Source organism: Rhinopithecus bieti, unplaced genomic scaffold, assembly GCF_001698545.2.
Source record: "Rhinopithecus bieti isolate Rb0 unplaced genomic scaffold, ASM169854v2 scaffold_32083, whole genome shotgun sequence".
NCBI classification, from domain to species: Eukaryota; Metazoa; Chordata; class Mammalia; order Primates; family Cercopithecidae; genus Rhinopithecus; species Rhinopithecus bieti.
The window spans coordinates 910083-923859 of NW_016814096.1; the positions used below are offsets into that span (position 1 = coordinate 910083).

At 41.0% G+C, this 13777-nt stretch overlaps 1 protein-coding gene across 2 annotated transcripts in view; it reads right to left on the reverse strand.

The window, feature by feature from the left end:
• The window catches only part of LOC108513824 (cleavage stimulation factor subunit 3-like), a 48066-nt gene extending 36510 nt beyond the window's left edge, over positions 1–11556 (reverse strand). The window contains exon 1 of one of the 2 annotated variants that reach the window (XM_017849709.1): positions 11323–11528. In XM_017849709.1, coding sequence (XP_017705198.1) covers positions 11323–11349 — 27 coding nt within the window. In that variant the 5' untranslated portion in view covers positions 11350–11528. Of the gene's footprint in view, positions 1–11322 lie in introns of both variants that reach the window. The other variant, XM_017849707.1, reaches the window with a different exon arrangement.
• Positions 11557–13777: the final 2221 nt, after the last annotated feature.

Consider the following 13777-nt stretch of genomic DNA (forward strand, 5'->3'; position numbering starts at 1 on the left):
AAAAAAAAAAAAAAAAAAAAAAAAGTTTGAAAGTAGGGTAAGCATATCATGTATTTAACCTTTTATAATTTCTTTTTTAGCACTGGCTTAAGATGTGATTCACATGCATACAATTCACCCATCTGAAGTGTATTAACTCAATGGTTTTTATTTATGAATACATTCAAGTTTATAGAACCATCACAAATTTAAAACATTTTATCACCCCAAAGAGAAATCTGTACCTGTTAGCAATCCCTTCCATTTCCCTCCAATCCCTGAGCCCTAGGCAATTACTAATCTACTTTGTCTCTAGGGATGTGCCCATATTTAACGTAACCATACAATATGTGTTTTTTTTGTTTCTAATTTTCTTTTTTCTTTGAGACAGGATCTCACTGTCACCCAGGCTCAAATATAATCACGGCCCACTGCAACCTCAACCTCCCGGGCTCAATCAATCCTCCCATCTAGACCTCCCAATAATGAACTACAGGCATGTGCCATCATGCGCAGCTAAATTTTATATTTATAGAGATGGGGTTTTGCCATATTGTCCAGGCTGGTCTCAAACTCCTGGGCTCAAGCAATCCACCTGCCTAGGCCTCTCAAAGTGTTGGGATTTCCGCCATGAGCTACCATGACTGGCCTTGTTTTTGGCTTTCAGTTAGCATGTTTTCAAAGTTCATGTTTTTGCATATATTAAGTACTTTTCTTTCGACAATATTCCATTATGTGCATATCCTACATTTAATTTATTTATGGACCTTGGATTGTTTCCAGTTTTGGCTATTACGAATAATGTTACCATGAACATTAGTGTATAAGATTTCTTTGTGGAGCTCAGTTTGTGTGTTTTCCATTTTCTTGGATATATACCTAGAAATGGAATTGCTAAGTAATGTGGTAACTCTATGTTTTACCTACTTAAGAACTAACAGACTTTAAAGGGGCATTTACATTTACATTTCCAGTGTATAAAGGGTTCCAATTTCTCCATATCCTTACCAACATTTGATATTTTTTTTTTATTACAGCCATCCTTATGGGTCTGAAATAGTATCTCATTGTGGTTTTGATTTACATTTCTCTGATGGCTATCAAAGTAGAGCATCGTTTCATTTTCTTATTGGCCATTTGTACATCTTTGGAGAAATGTCTGTTCAAATATTTTCTCCATTTAAAAACTGGACTTATCAGGAGTTTGAGACCAGCCTGGCCAACATGGTGAAACCGCATCTCTACTAAAAATACAAAAAAAAAATTAGACAGGGACAGTGGCAGGCACCTGTAATCCCACCTACTCAGGAGGCTAAGGTGGGAGGATCCCTTGAGCCCGGGGGGCAGAGGTTCCACTGACCCAAGATTGTGCCACTACACTCCAGCCTGGGCGACAGAGGGAGACTACGTCTTGAAAAAATAAGAATAAATAAAACAAAAACTGGACTTATTATTATTACTTTTTAGAAGCATAGTTTAGCTATGTTGCTCAGGTTGGACTTGAACTCCTGGGATCAATCAATGATCCTGCCTCAGCCTCCCAAATACCTGGGAATACAGGCGTGCACCACCGCACCTGGCTGGGTTTCTTCATTAATGAATTTTTACATGTTAGGGTTACAAATCCCTTATCAGACATGATTTACAAAAATTTTATCCTACTCTGTGGGTTGCCTTGCCACTTTCTATGTTTAACCTTCTGTTATGTGAAGCTAACTAACTCAGAGAAATAGAACTTATGATCTTGGCTTCACAGGCACCATGTACTATTCCAACTATTCTCAAACACTTTGCAAAGGATTGCTTTACACTCTTAAAAATTGAGGAGCCCGGGCCGGGCACATTGACTCACACCTGTAATCTCAGCACTTTGGGAGGCCAAGGTGGGTGGATCACAAGGTCAGAAGTTTGAGAGCGGCCTAGCCAATTTGGTGAAACCCCATCTCTACTAAAAATACAAAAAATTAGCCGGGTGTGGTGGCACATGCCTGTAGTCCTAGCTACTTGGGAGGCTGAGGCAGGAGAATTGCTTGAACCCGAGAGGCGGAGGTTGCAGTGAGCTGAGATGGCGAAACTGCACTCCAGCCTGGGCGACAGAGTGAGACTCCATCTCCAAAAAATAAAAATAAAAATAAATACTAATAATAGAGGAGTCCAAAAGGATTATATTGCTTCTTACATTAGAAATTAAAACAGGCCGGGCATGGTGGCTCACGCCTGTAATCCCAGCACTTTGAGAGGCCGAGGCGGGCAGATCACAAGGTCAGGAGATGGAGACCATCCTGGCTAACACGGTGAAATCCCGTCTCTACTAAAAATACAAAAAATTAGCCGGGCGAGGTGGCAGGCGCCTGTAGTCCCAGCTACTTGGGAGGCTGAGGCAGGAAAATGGGGTGAACCCAGGAGGCGGAGCTTGCAGTGAGCCGAGATTGTGCCACGGCTACAGCCTGGGCTTCAGAGCAAGACTCTGCCTCAAAAAAAAAAAAAGAAAAGAAAAAGAAAAAGAAAAAGAAAAAGAAATTAAAACAAAAAATTAAAGTATTTGATTCATTTAAAAATAATAAATTCCTTAAATAGCAATATAAATATTTTTTCAAAGGAAATTTTCCAAAATAAAAAAAAGTCAAAAGAATGGCACCATTTTACATTTCCATGATCTTTTTAAATGTCTGGCTGAATAGAAGACATTATCTGCTTCTTTCAATCAAACAAAACAATGTATCTGTTACAATATATTGTTTTAGATGAAAAACATGAAGAAATTTCAGCCTCACAGTTACGTAGTTGGAAAAGGGAGGAAAGACCATTTTTAATAGCCTTTACGTGTAACTGCGGATAGGTGATGTAGCCTCTGGAAAGCCCTATGAGTTATGCTTTATTGAAACTCCTAACCACTTTCTTTCTATATGAGCTCGTAACTTTTATTAGGAGGTTGTTAATGGAAGGGTGGGATGTGAAGAAGTGACAGACGCTATCATGTTAATGACTGAAATAATAATATAATTTAAGGCTGGGCACGGTGGGTCACACCTGTAATCCCAGCACTTTGGGAGACTGCGGTGGGAGGAGTCCTTGAGGCCAGGAGGTTGAGGCTGTGGTGAGCTATGATCACACCAGTGCACTCCAGTCAGTGCACAACAGAACGAGACTTGGTCTCCAAAAATAATAATAATAATAATAATAACAGTAATAATAATAATCTAATTTCTTCCATTTATACTATGCAGGTAAAACGGACCAAAAAAAAAAAAAGAGATAATTCTTTCTTCAAATAGCTACTTTCATGATAAACTAGAAGGGTGTTATACTAGCGGTCATGTTGAAATTAAGTTAAAGTAGGGATCATTAAAGTGATAACACAAAAGTATGACTAGAGGGGGAGAAAAATGGTAGACTGAAAGATTTAATATGTAAGCTTTTACTATGACCAACAGAAAAGCACAGCTGAGTCTCAACCAGGGTTTTATAATGAATATTTCTCACTAGGTTAATAACTAAATATATGGGGGTGGGGAGCAGGTGGGCAGCAAAAATCAGTAAAAAACCATCCTCAAATTTCTGCCATTTTTTCATCCACTTATTTATCAAGAATGTATTTTAGGCCGGATGCGGTGGCTCAAGCCTGTAATCCCAGCACTTTGGGAGGCCGAGACGGGCGGATCACAAGGTCAGGAGATCGAGAGCATCCTGGCTAACACGGTGAAACCCCGTCTCTACTAAAATACAAAAAACTAGCCGGGCGAGGTGGCGGCGCCTGTAGTCCCAGCTACTCGGGAGGCTGAGGCAGGAGAATGGCGTGAACCCGGGAGGCAGACAGAGCTTGTAGTGAGCTGAGATCTGGCCACTGCACTCCAGCCTGGGTGACAGAGCGAGACTCCGTCTCAAAAAAAAAAAAAAAAAAAAAAACCAGGTATCATCTAACTCTGTGGTCTGCAAGCTTTTATTCACATAAAAACCACTGTGGCACCTGTTTCAAATGAAGAGTCTCAGCCCCACTTAACAGTTAGGTTTGAAATGAGAGTCTACGTATCTATACTTTTATAAAGCACCTAATCATGACACAAATGGGCCATGGGCTTCACTTTAAGAAATATGTACCACCTCATCTATCTGTTCCACAGATGTTTTCCAAATGTCATGTTTCATTAAAAATAAGGTGGCAACAAACTTGTCATTCCAAGTGAATTTTTTGCTAAACTATTAAGAAAACTAAATATACTATATATTTGAAGTCTTAAGTCTCTCTCTGTGGTTAACTTTTTTTCAAAATTAAAAGTAGACCTGAGTAGTACTCTGTAAGACTTTTTTTTGAGATGGAGTCTCGCTCTGTCACCTAGGCTGGAGTGCAGGGGCTCTACCTTAGCTCACCGCAACCTCTGACTCCCGGGTTCAAGGGATTCTCCTGCCTCAGCCTCCCAAGTAGCTGGGATTACAGGTATGCACCACTACACTCAGCTAATTTTGTATTTTTAGTAGAGTTGGAGTTTCACCAGGCTGGCCAGGCTGGTCTTGAACTCCTGACCTCAAGTGATCTGCCAGCCTCAGCCTCCCAAAGTGCTGGGATTACAGACAGGTGTGAGCCACGGTGCCCTGCTGAGACTTGCATAGAGGAGTTAACTTAACTGATTCCATTCATATGCCTAGATAATAAAGTACTGTATGTGACAGGTGTCACACTGGGACCGGATATTAGGACCAGATGTCAGCTTAGCTCTGTGTTCCTTTACCAATGCAATCAAATCCTACTTCATGTTTGCTGTGAATGAAACTGAACATGTATCCTACAATACAAAACAAAAATAATCCCTCCAAATCGTCCATAGATTAAAAATCTAAACATACAAACAACTCGAAAACTTAAAAAAAGAGATCTTGGGCTGGGTGTGGTGACTCACGCCTGTAATCCCAGCGCTTTGGAAGGCTGAGGCGGGCGGATCACGAGGTCAGAAGATCAAGACCATCCCGGCTGACATGGTGAAACCCTGTCTCTACTAAAAATACAAAAAATTAGCCGGACGTGAGGGCGTGGTGGCGGGCGCCTGTAGTCCCCGCTACTCGGGAGGCTGAGGTAGGAGAATGGCGTGAACCCGGGAGGCGGAGCTTGCAGTGAGCAGAGATAGCGCCACTGCACTCCAGCCTGGCAAAAGTGGGAGACTCGTCTCAAAAAAAATAAATACATAAAAATAAAATAAAATAAAGATCTTGGCTTAACATACTGCTTCAAATAATTATTACCATTATCTGCTTAGTAAACTTGCATATTCATCCCCTAGGAAACAAATAGCTACAAAATATAAATTAAAATTTTAACCGTTTGGAACTTAAAAGACGAGACTTCTATCAAATATGAGTAATCCAGATTTAATACACTAAATAAATTAAGTCAAACATTAGAAAAACATTAATTAGGACACACAGAAGCTTTGCCCTTCTGATTTTATCCAATATTTACTATGTATCCTAAGTTGTCCATTAATCTAAAAATAGTTTAAACAACTGCCAACTCAAATCCCTTTTTTAGCCCAATTCTCACACCATTACCAACTGTCCAACAAAACAAACAAAAAGACTCAAATTCACAAGTAGGTCCTATCTAAAGAGAAAGATTCAGAGACATGGTAGAAAAGCTTAAAATCACTGTCACCAAATTGAAGGTTTATTTTAAAAAAAAAAGCTTAAAATCATTAATTTGTATGGGCAATTGTCCAATTAATAGGTAAAAACACCCAAATACAGATTTTGCCCTTCTGAAGGTCTATCTGGGATGTAAACGCCTACATTCCCTGAAATAATGTCAAAGGAATGCAATATCACCTAACACAGTACCTTTCTGCTGTATCTCTAAGAAAAACCCAATTTTCATTCTTTAAGCACAGACGAATTTCTCTTAGGAACAATTGTCCCCAAACAGAATATTTGATATGCGCTAGTTTCCTAAGAAATATCAATAATAAAGATCAAATCAATTTGCCTAACCAAAACTGTTACACCAAACAAGTATCACTAAAAATAGGAGGAAGAAAACTAGGAAAGGTTGTTACAGAAAGATTTTGGAAAAAATAAGTCCAAAAACATACATTGTCCAACACACATAGTTGGCTCTTTCTCTGCCTCTTCAAACCCCTACACATATGCACCTTGACTAAAACTGGCAACTCTGTTACTTCTAAACAGCTTAAGAACTAACGGTTACCTAATGAAATAACCAGGTTTCAGTTTTCAACACTGTGGATGTTTCAACTTTTTCTTTCCTTATTAATAAGTATATAATAGGACAAATACTCTTCATATTTTCTAAATCTTCCCAAAATTATTTTTTACTCAAAACATGTATTTATGAGCCTAAATGCTCCTTTGTTAAGAACTACTGGCAATGAATTTGTGCTTCTTACAGTCATGTAGTTTTTCCAAGCTGAGGATCATTTGGCTTGTAATTTAGGCATTCCAAATTCTAGGACAGGTTATATATTGTTTAAAAGGTGAAATATGGCTGGACTCACACCTGTAATCCCAACAGTTTGGGAGGCTGAGGCAGAAGGATCACTTAAGTCCAGGAGCTCAAGACCAGCCTGGGAAACATAGTGAGACTTCCTCTCTACCTAAATAGTAAATAAATAAAAATTTGTAAACTAAACTATTATTTCTAAGAGTAGAGAAACAAAATTTTAGGGCCTTAAGGGTTCATATGAATTGATGAGGCCAAACACATACCTCTTCCTCCTCTTATCCAACAAAACTTTAAGAATCAACCACACACTGGAAACAGATTGAGAGAGAACCATCCACTCTTATGCCCCAAATATTACAATGCACCTGTCTTCCCAATAGTTTAAATTATTGGAGAAATTAGTAATGTACTGCATATATATAGCCTAAATGCAAACTTAATCCATTCATTTACTGAACACCTTTAAGCATCAAAATATTATTTCTTAGGTCTTTAAGACATAAAGATGAATAACGCCATCTCTTCAACTCAAGAAGCTCAAAACCCAATGGAAACTCTAAATAACAGCATATTAAATGCTGTAAGAGTAGTGCACAAGGTTAAATGGACCTAAGAAAGAGATCAAAAGGTGAATCAGGAATAAAAAAAAAAAAAACCACCATGGGCCGGGCACAGTGGCTCACGCCTGCTATCCCAGCACTTTGGGAGGCCAAGGCGGGCAGATCACTTGAGGTCAGGCGTTCAAGACCAGCTTGGTCAACACGGTGAAACCCCATCTCTACTAAAAATACAAAAAAATTAGCTGGGCATTGTGGCGTGTGCTTGTAATCCCAGCTACCCAGGAGGCTGAGGCAGAATTGCTTGAACCTGGGAGGCGGAGGTTGCAGTGAGCTGAGATCGCACCACTGCACTTTAGCTTGGGCAACAGAGCAAGACTGCATCTCAAAAAAACAAAAAATAAACACAAAAAAACAAAACCATGAAATAAATAATACAGCCATAATTCCACACAGAAATCCTATGTTTGGCAGGGGGATCAACCTATAATGCAAATAGTTTTATCACCATTAAACTGGCAAAAACAATAAGCAAGGGGCTTCACAAGAGTATCCTTGAACACTATAAGGTCATTCCAACAGCTCTCTACATGCAAAATTGAACTTCCTTACTAGAGTTAAAAAACAAACAAACAAAAAAATCACAGCAATAAACCTTGCAGTGATTTTGCTTGTCTGCAATAATTTCCCTCTGTTAGGGGGCACGAATCACAAATCTTAGCACCAAGAGAGAAATGACTATCCGTATATTTCAGTAACAAAGTTAAGAATCAGGTTTATTCTACAAACTTGAACTTCAGTGTTACTAAAAAGCTAAATCTACACCTGCATCTTGTAGGACTCTTTATCCACCCCATCCCTTGGCATTTTTCCAAAGCTAATCCATGATTCAGAGTGGTTTTAATTTTTTTCTTATTATTCTTTAGTTTCATTGAGTTTATTTTTCTCATCCATGATTTCAGGTCATTTTGGATACTCTCTTTTCCTCCAGATTTTGAATATTGTCTTAAACATCAAACAAGGTGCAGCTCATTCATATTTTCCATCAGTCACTCCTTAAGGTGTTATTTAATGGCTATTTTAGTTGAAGCTGAATACAGTATCTAGGATTTGCTTTGAAGTAATGGGGGTGGGAGAAGCAAATGAAGTCACAGAGGAAACAAGATTAGCCGTAAATTGAAGCTCTATGACAGGTACTTCATATATTATACTATTTTTCTTATATGTTTGAAATGTATTATTAAAAAGTTAAAGAAAAGGCTATAGGAAGATGACTTGTTGATAATCAGATGTCTAAATTGCCTTTCAGACTGAAGGAAAAGATATAGGAGCCACCAAAAAGGTTTGGACAAGTTGAGCGTGCAAAATAAAAACGGCTATCACTGATATTAACACACTAAGAGAAATCCATGAATCCATAGCGATACTTAATCTTCAGGGAGAAAAAAAGGTCTTTTTTGCAGAAAGTATGAGCCAGTAAACAGACACAGACCAACAGAATTGTGGATTTTAAAAACAAAACAAAACAAACCACCATTGCTACTTCCAATGTAATAGATGATTTAGTCATGATTTATCAATTGATAACTAGGTATAAGGTGATTAAAGAACATGGTATCAACTCACGGATTATTAACTGCAAAGGGGAACATGACCCTTTTAACAATGAGAAGATCACCCTAAACCAAGTGATCAAACAGAACCATCCAACAGAACCCAGCAGAAGCGCCTGCTAATGTTAAGTATGCTATACAAAAATACTTAACCCAAATATCAAGGTTGAGTATAGACCTAACTGTAAAGTTTTCAGGAAATACAGAAGATGAAGGGACAAGTTAAATGACATCATCAACCCCAAACCAAAAGCAAGCAAATAAACAACAAAAAACAAATACACCCAGAAAAGCAGTGTAAGTGTCCTTGACTCCTCAAAGAGACAACAGCCCCAGGGGAGAATAGCTGGACTACTTAAAGAGACAAAAGCAAATGATTCAATATGTAAATCTAGATTGATTCTGGTTAAAAATATATATATATATATATTCTTGGGACAAGGGGGGAAATTTGAAGAAGGACTAGAGTTTAGAAATATTATTTTCTTGGGTGGGGAAATGGTATGGAGGTTATGTAACAACATTTTGCTCTTACTTATAGGAGAATGCTGAAATATTTGGTCTGCAAAGTGTCAACATGCTTTCAAACAAAAATGCATGGACCAGGCATGGTGGCTCGTGCCTGTCTGTAATCCCAACACAGGGAGACACTGAGATGGGCGAATCGCTTGATCCCAGGAGTTCTGAGACCAGGCTGGGCAACATGGCGAATTCCTGTCTCTACAAAAAAAACTACAAAAATTAGGCCGGGTGCGGTGGCTCACGCCTGTAATTCCAGCACTTTGGAAGGCAGAGGCAGGCGGATCACTTGAGGTCAGAAGTTCAAGACCAGCCTGGGCAACGTGGTGAAACCCGTCTCTACTTAAAATACAGAAATCAGCGGGGCATGGTGGCGGGCGCCTGTGATCCCAGCTACTCGGGAGGCTGAGGCAGGAGAATCGCTTGAACCCAGGAGGCGAAGGCTGCAGTAAGGCGAGATCGCGCCCCTGCACTCCAGTCTGGGCGACAGGGCTTGAGGTTCCGTTTCAAAAAAAAAAAATTAGCTGGGCATGGTGGCGCGCGCCTGTACTCCCAGCTACTCAGGAGGCTGAGGTGGGAGGCTGACAAAGCGCAGGGAGGTCGAAGTTACAGTAAGCTGTGAAGGCGTCACAGCACTCTAGCTTGAGTGACAGAGACCCTGTTCTCAATTAATCAGCATGGGGAGATAAAGCAAGTATGGCAAGGCTTTCAACTGTTGATTCCAGGTGAAGAGTTGTCCTACAGGTGTTCACTGCACTTTTCTTTCAGCTTTTCTCTATGTTCTAAACTTTGCACAATAAAACCCTTGGGGGAAATAATTTTTCTACAAATTTTCACCACCATCTGTCTGCCCCATGGAAACACCACAGTTCTAAAACATTCAAGAGGTCATGGTAACATTTCTGTGTCTTTGTAATTTTAGATAAATTCTAAGAATTAACAATGAATTTTGGAAACTTTCAATGAAACCTCAGTTAATAATCCTTCACTTTCAGATGACAAATACTAGATCAGAAAAGAAGTAAACAGTTTTGATACAGTAATTTTAAGACTTTGCATGCTCGGGCATGCTAACAGTATGTAAAATGTAAATAGTACGAAGATTTCTGGACTGAAACCAGTCCTCGAGCAAACACAAAACAATTTAGTCAAACTGCCGACAAAATGAAATCTACAGTCTTACAGACTATGCAATAGAACGCTCCTATTTTGCCTCATCTCTGTCAACCTTCAATAATATCTTCCACGTTATAAGCTAGGGAACCTGAAAAATGAAAATCTAAGTGCATGTCGTTGCTATGGCAATGGGAAATTTCAGGAAATTGAGACTGCAGGCTACCTAGCCTCCATTTTAGAAACTGTATTTATCTAAACACACCAGGACTTAGATCGAAAAACAAATTTAATGGCATATTTCAAAACTATTTAGCTTCCTCTCTCACACTAAAAGGTACTCTCCTACAAAATTCTGAATACAAAGGGCAAAAGAAACAAACCACACTAATCTAACCTAAAAGTCTGAATTTTTAAATATTTAGTTGTCACTCATATTTACTACTAAAACATGCTTTTATTTACAGTGGCCAAAACAGACTTCTCATTTTCAACTTATCATATACCTGCAATGTTTATGTAGCTGGAAAAACGAAAATGAAATGTGACTAAAAGGGAGAAAAGGAAGAAAACGAAAGAAAGCCACAATATTCCCAAAACCACAGCATAACTTGCTTCTTTCTTCACTCGCTCTTTTAAATCTTAATTCTCCAGATTAGCTTTGTCTCAAATATTTCTCAAACTAGTAACCTATTTCTGGGTACACTACATTTGGCTGAGTGAAAGAAACACTGTCAAGTTTTTCTAAAACGGCGGGTGCGCGTTAAAATAATTCCTATCCACTCTAATACCAAAGCGATATCAAAAGGAAAGCATCCCATCTGGAGTAGTCCCATGAATCTAAATAGGACGCAGCAGCCTACCGGCTATTGTCTAAATCAAGTATTTACTCGTATTCGTGCCTAAGACAGGGAAGTAAAAAAAAATTAAATTTTAATCAGGTCTTGCTCCCCATTCCCACCACTCTTGTATATACCCTGTCCCCCGGGTTCACTAGACCCAATTCCTTCCTCAGGCGAACATGTCTGGAGCAGTCGGAGGAACAGACGTGGAGAAGAGGTCGCCACGAGGCCCCACCACTCTCCTTCCTCACCTGCTCCGTGGCTCCGTCTCCTGACATGGCCTCAGCTGATTACAACGTGCGCACTGACCGTCGATGGGAAGCTAGAAAAGAAAAATTAAACTAAAAACCACCCCCAAATCAGTAAAGTTACCCCCTGCCCAGCTGAGCCAGACCGCCAACACCAATCGCCACCGCCCACTCAGATATGAATTAAAATGGCTGCGCCCCTGCCGGCCGAGGAGGGGGGTGTGTGGCTTCCGCATTAACTTCCGGGGCAATGGGCGGGGCTAATTTCGCGACTCGTTGGTTATTTCGAGCGTGCAGAAGGCAGCGAGAACCCGGGGCGGGCCCAATTCCTGGGCTGACGTCACTACCCCGGCCTGGAGAGGCTGTTGCTGAGCCGGCTCTAACCGGCTGGAAGGCGGGAATCTGTTTCGCCTGGAGGCTCGCGCGCTTTTTGGAATTCAGTTAAAAAGCTTTAGAGCCTGGCTCCTCACAGTTGAAGCCTGATTGCTAGTCAGCAATGCTAAGCGTTAAATGCCTCCTATATTTAGGGGATAAGGAATCCCTGAAGGTTTTCGCTGGTCTCACTTCCTGCTTTTTACTTTTCTTGGGGGTGGGAGGGATAGATCAAGCCCACGTTAATTTTTACTGCCGCCGTCTACTCTTATGTAGAAAGCTTTGAAGTCTGTGAGACCTAGATTTTCAGCTCAACATCTCAGCATGGTTCCTTGACTGCAAAGTGGATATGATTGTTTGGAGCCCAGACTGCTTGGATTTTAACGAAGATAAGTAATTCTGGGCAATTAAACTTCCTACCTCAGCTTTCTGGCCTATCGATGGGAATAATAGTACCTGCAACTGAAATAAATTATACATAGAAAGGTGTTAGGAACAGTATCTGGCATTAAGATTAAATGAGATTGGCCGGGCGCGGTGGCTCAAGCCTGTAATCCCAGCACTTTGGGAGGCCGAGACGGGCGGATCGCGAGGTCAGGAGATCGAGACCATCCTGGCTAACATGGTGAAACCCCGTCTCTACTAAAATACAAAAAACTAGCCGGGCGAGGTGGCGGGCGCCTGTAGTCCCAGCTACTCGGGAGGCTGAGGCAGGAGAATGGCGTGAACCCGGGAGGCGGAGCTTGCAGTGAGCTGAGATCCGGCCACTGCACTCCAGTCTGGGCGACAGAGCGAGACTCCGTCTCAAAAAAAAAAAAAAAAAAATTAAATGAGATTGACCGGGGGTGGTGACCCACGTCTGTAATCCCAGCACTTTGGGAGGCCAAGACGAATGGATCAGGAGTTCTAGACCGGGCGTGGTGGCTCACGCCTGTAATCGCAGCACTTTGGGAGGCCGGGGCGGGCGGATCATGAGGTGAGGAGATCGAGACCATCCTGGCTAACACCGTGAAAAAAAATTAAATGAGCTAAGTCTTCTGAAACTGCTCTTCCATTTAAGCGTCATTGTAAGATGTCTGCAAGCATTTCTCGCCTACAGGGGTTCGATGCCCCAAAGTAACCTATTGAACTATTCCCAGACTCACCTTATTCTTTTAGATCTCCTTTCCTCTGCTCAAACTTACACTTACTCCCTTTCCACAGGCTGAAATCTTACCCTTAAAATAATCAGACACATGGGCAAAAGATGTGTATTAACAGATGTTCATTGCCCCATCCAGCAATGGAGGACTAGTTAAAAATATCACAAGATTTATCTCTGCAATGGAATGTCACGCAGCAAACCGATGCTAATGTACGATGACTGACAAAAGGCAACCACCGTATGAAATGAAGAAAAGCAGAATATGAAAGTGTTTTACGTATATATACTTACCAATTTATCATCCCTAATCAAAAAATCCAAAATCTGAAATGCTCCAATGAGCATTTCCTTTGAGAGTCATGTCAGTGCTTAAAAAGTTAGATTTAGGAGCATTTTGAGTTTTGGAACATTTAGGATTTTTTTTTTTTTCTCTTGAGGCAGAGTCTTAACTCTGTCGCCCAGGCCAGAGTGCAGTGGTGCGATCTCAGCTCACTGCACCCTCCGCCTCCCAGGTTCAAACGATTCTCCTGCCTCAGCCTCCTGAGTAGCTGGGATTACAGGCGCGCACCACCACGCTCGGCTAATTTTCTTTCTTTCTTTTTTCTTTTTTCTTTTTTTTTTTTTTGAGACAGAGTCTCACTCTGTAGCCCGGGCTGGAGTGCAGTGGCACTATCTTGGCTCACTGCAAGCTCTGCCTCCCGGGTTCAGGCCATTCTCCTGCCTCAGCCTCCCGAGTAGCTGGCACTACAGGCATTTTAGTAGAGATGGGGTTTCACTGTGTTAGCCAGGATGGTCTTGATCTCCTGACCTCGTGAGCCGCCCACCTTGGCCTCCCAAAGTGCTGGGATTACAGGCCTGAGCCACGGTGCTCAGCCTAATTTTGGTATTTTAGTAGAGATGGGGTTTCACCATGTTGGCCAAGCTGGTCTGAACTCCTGACCT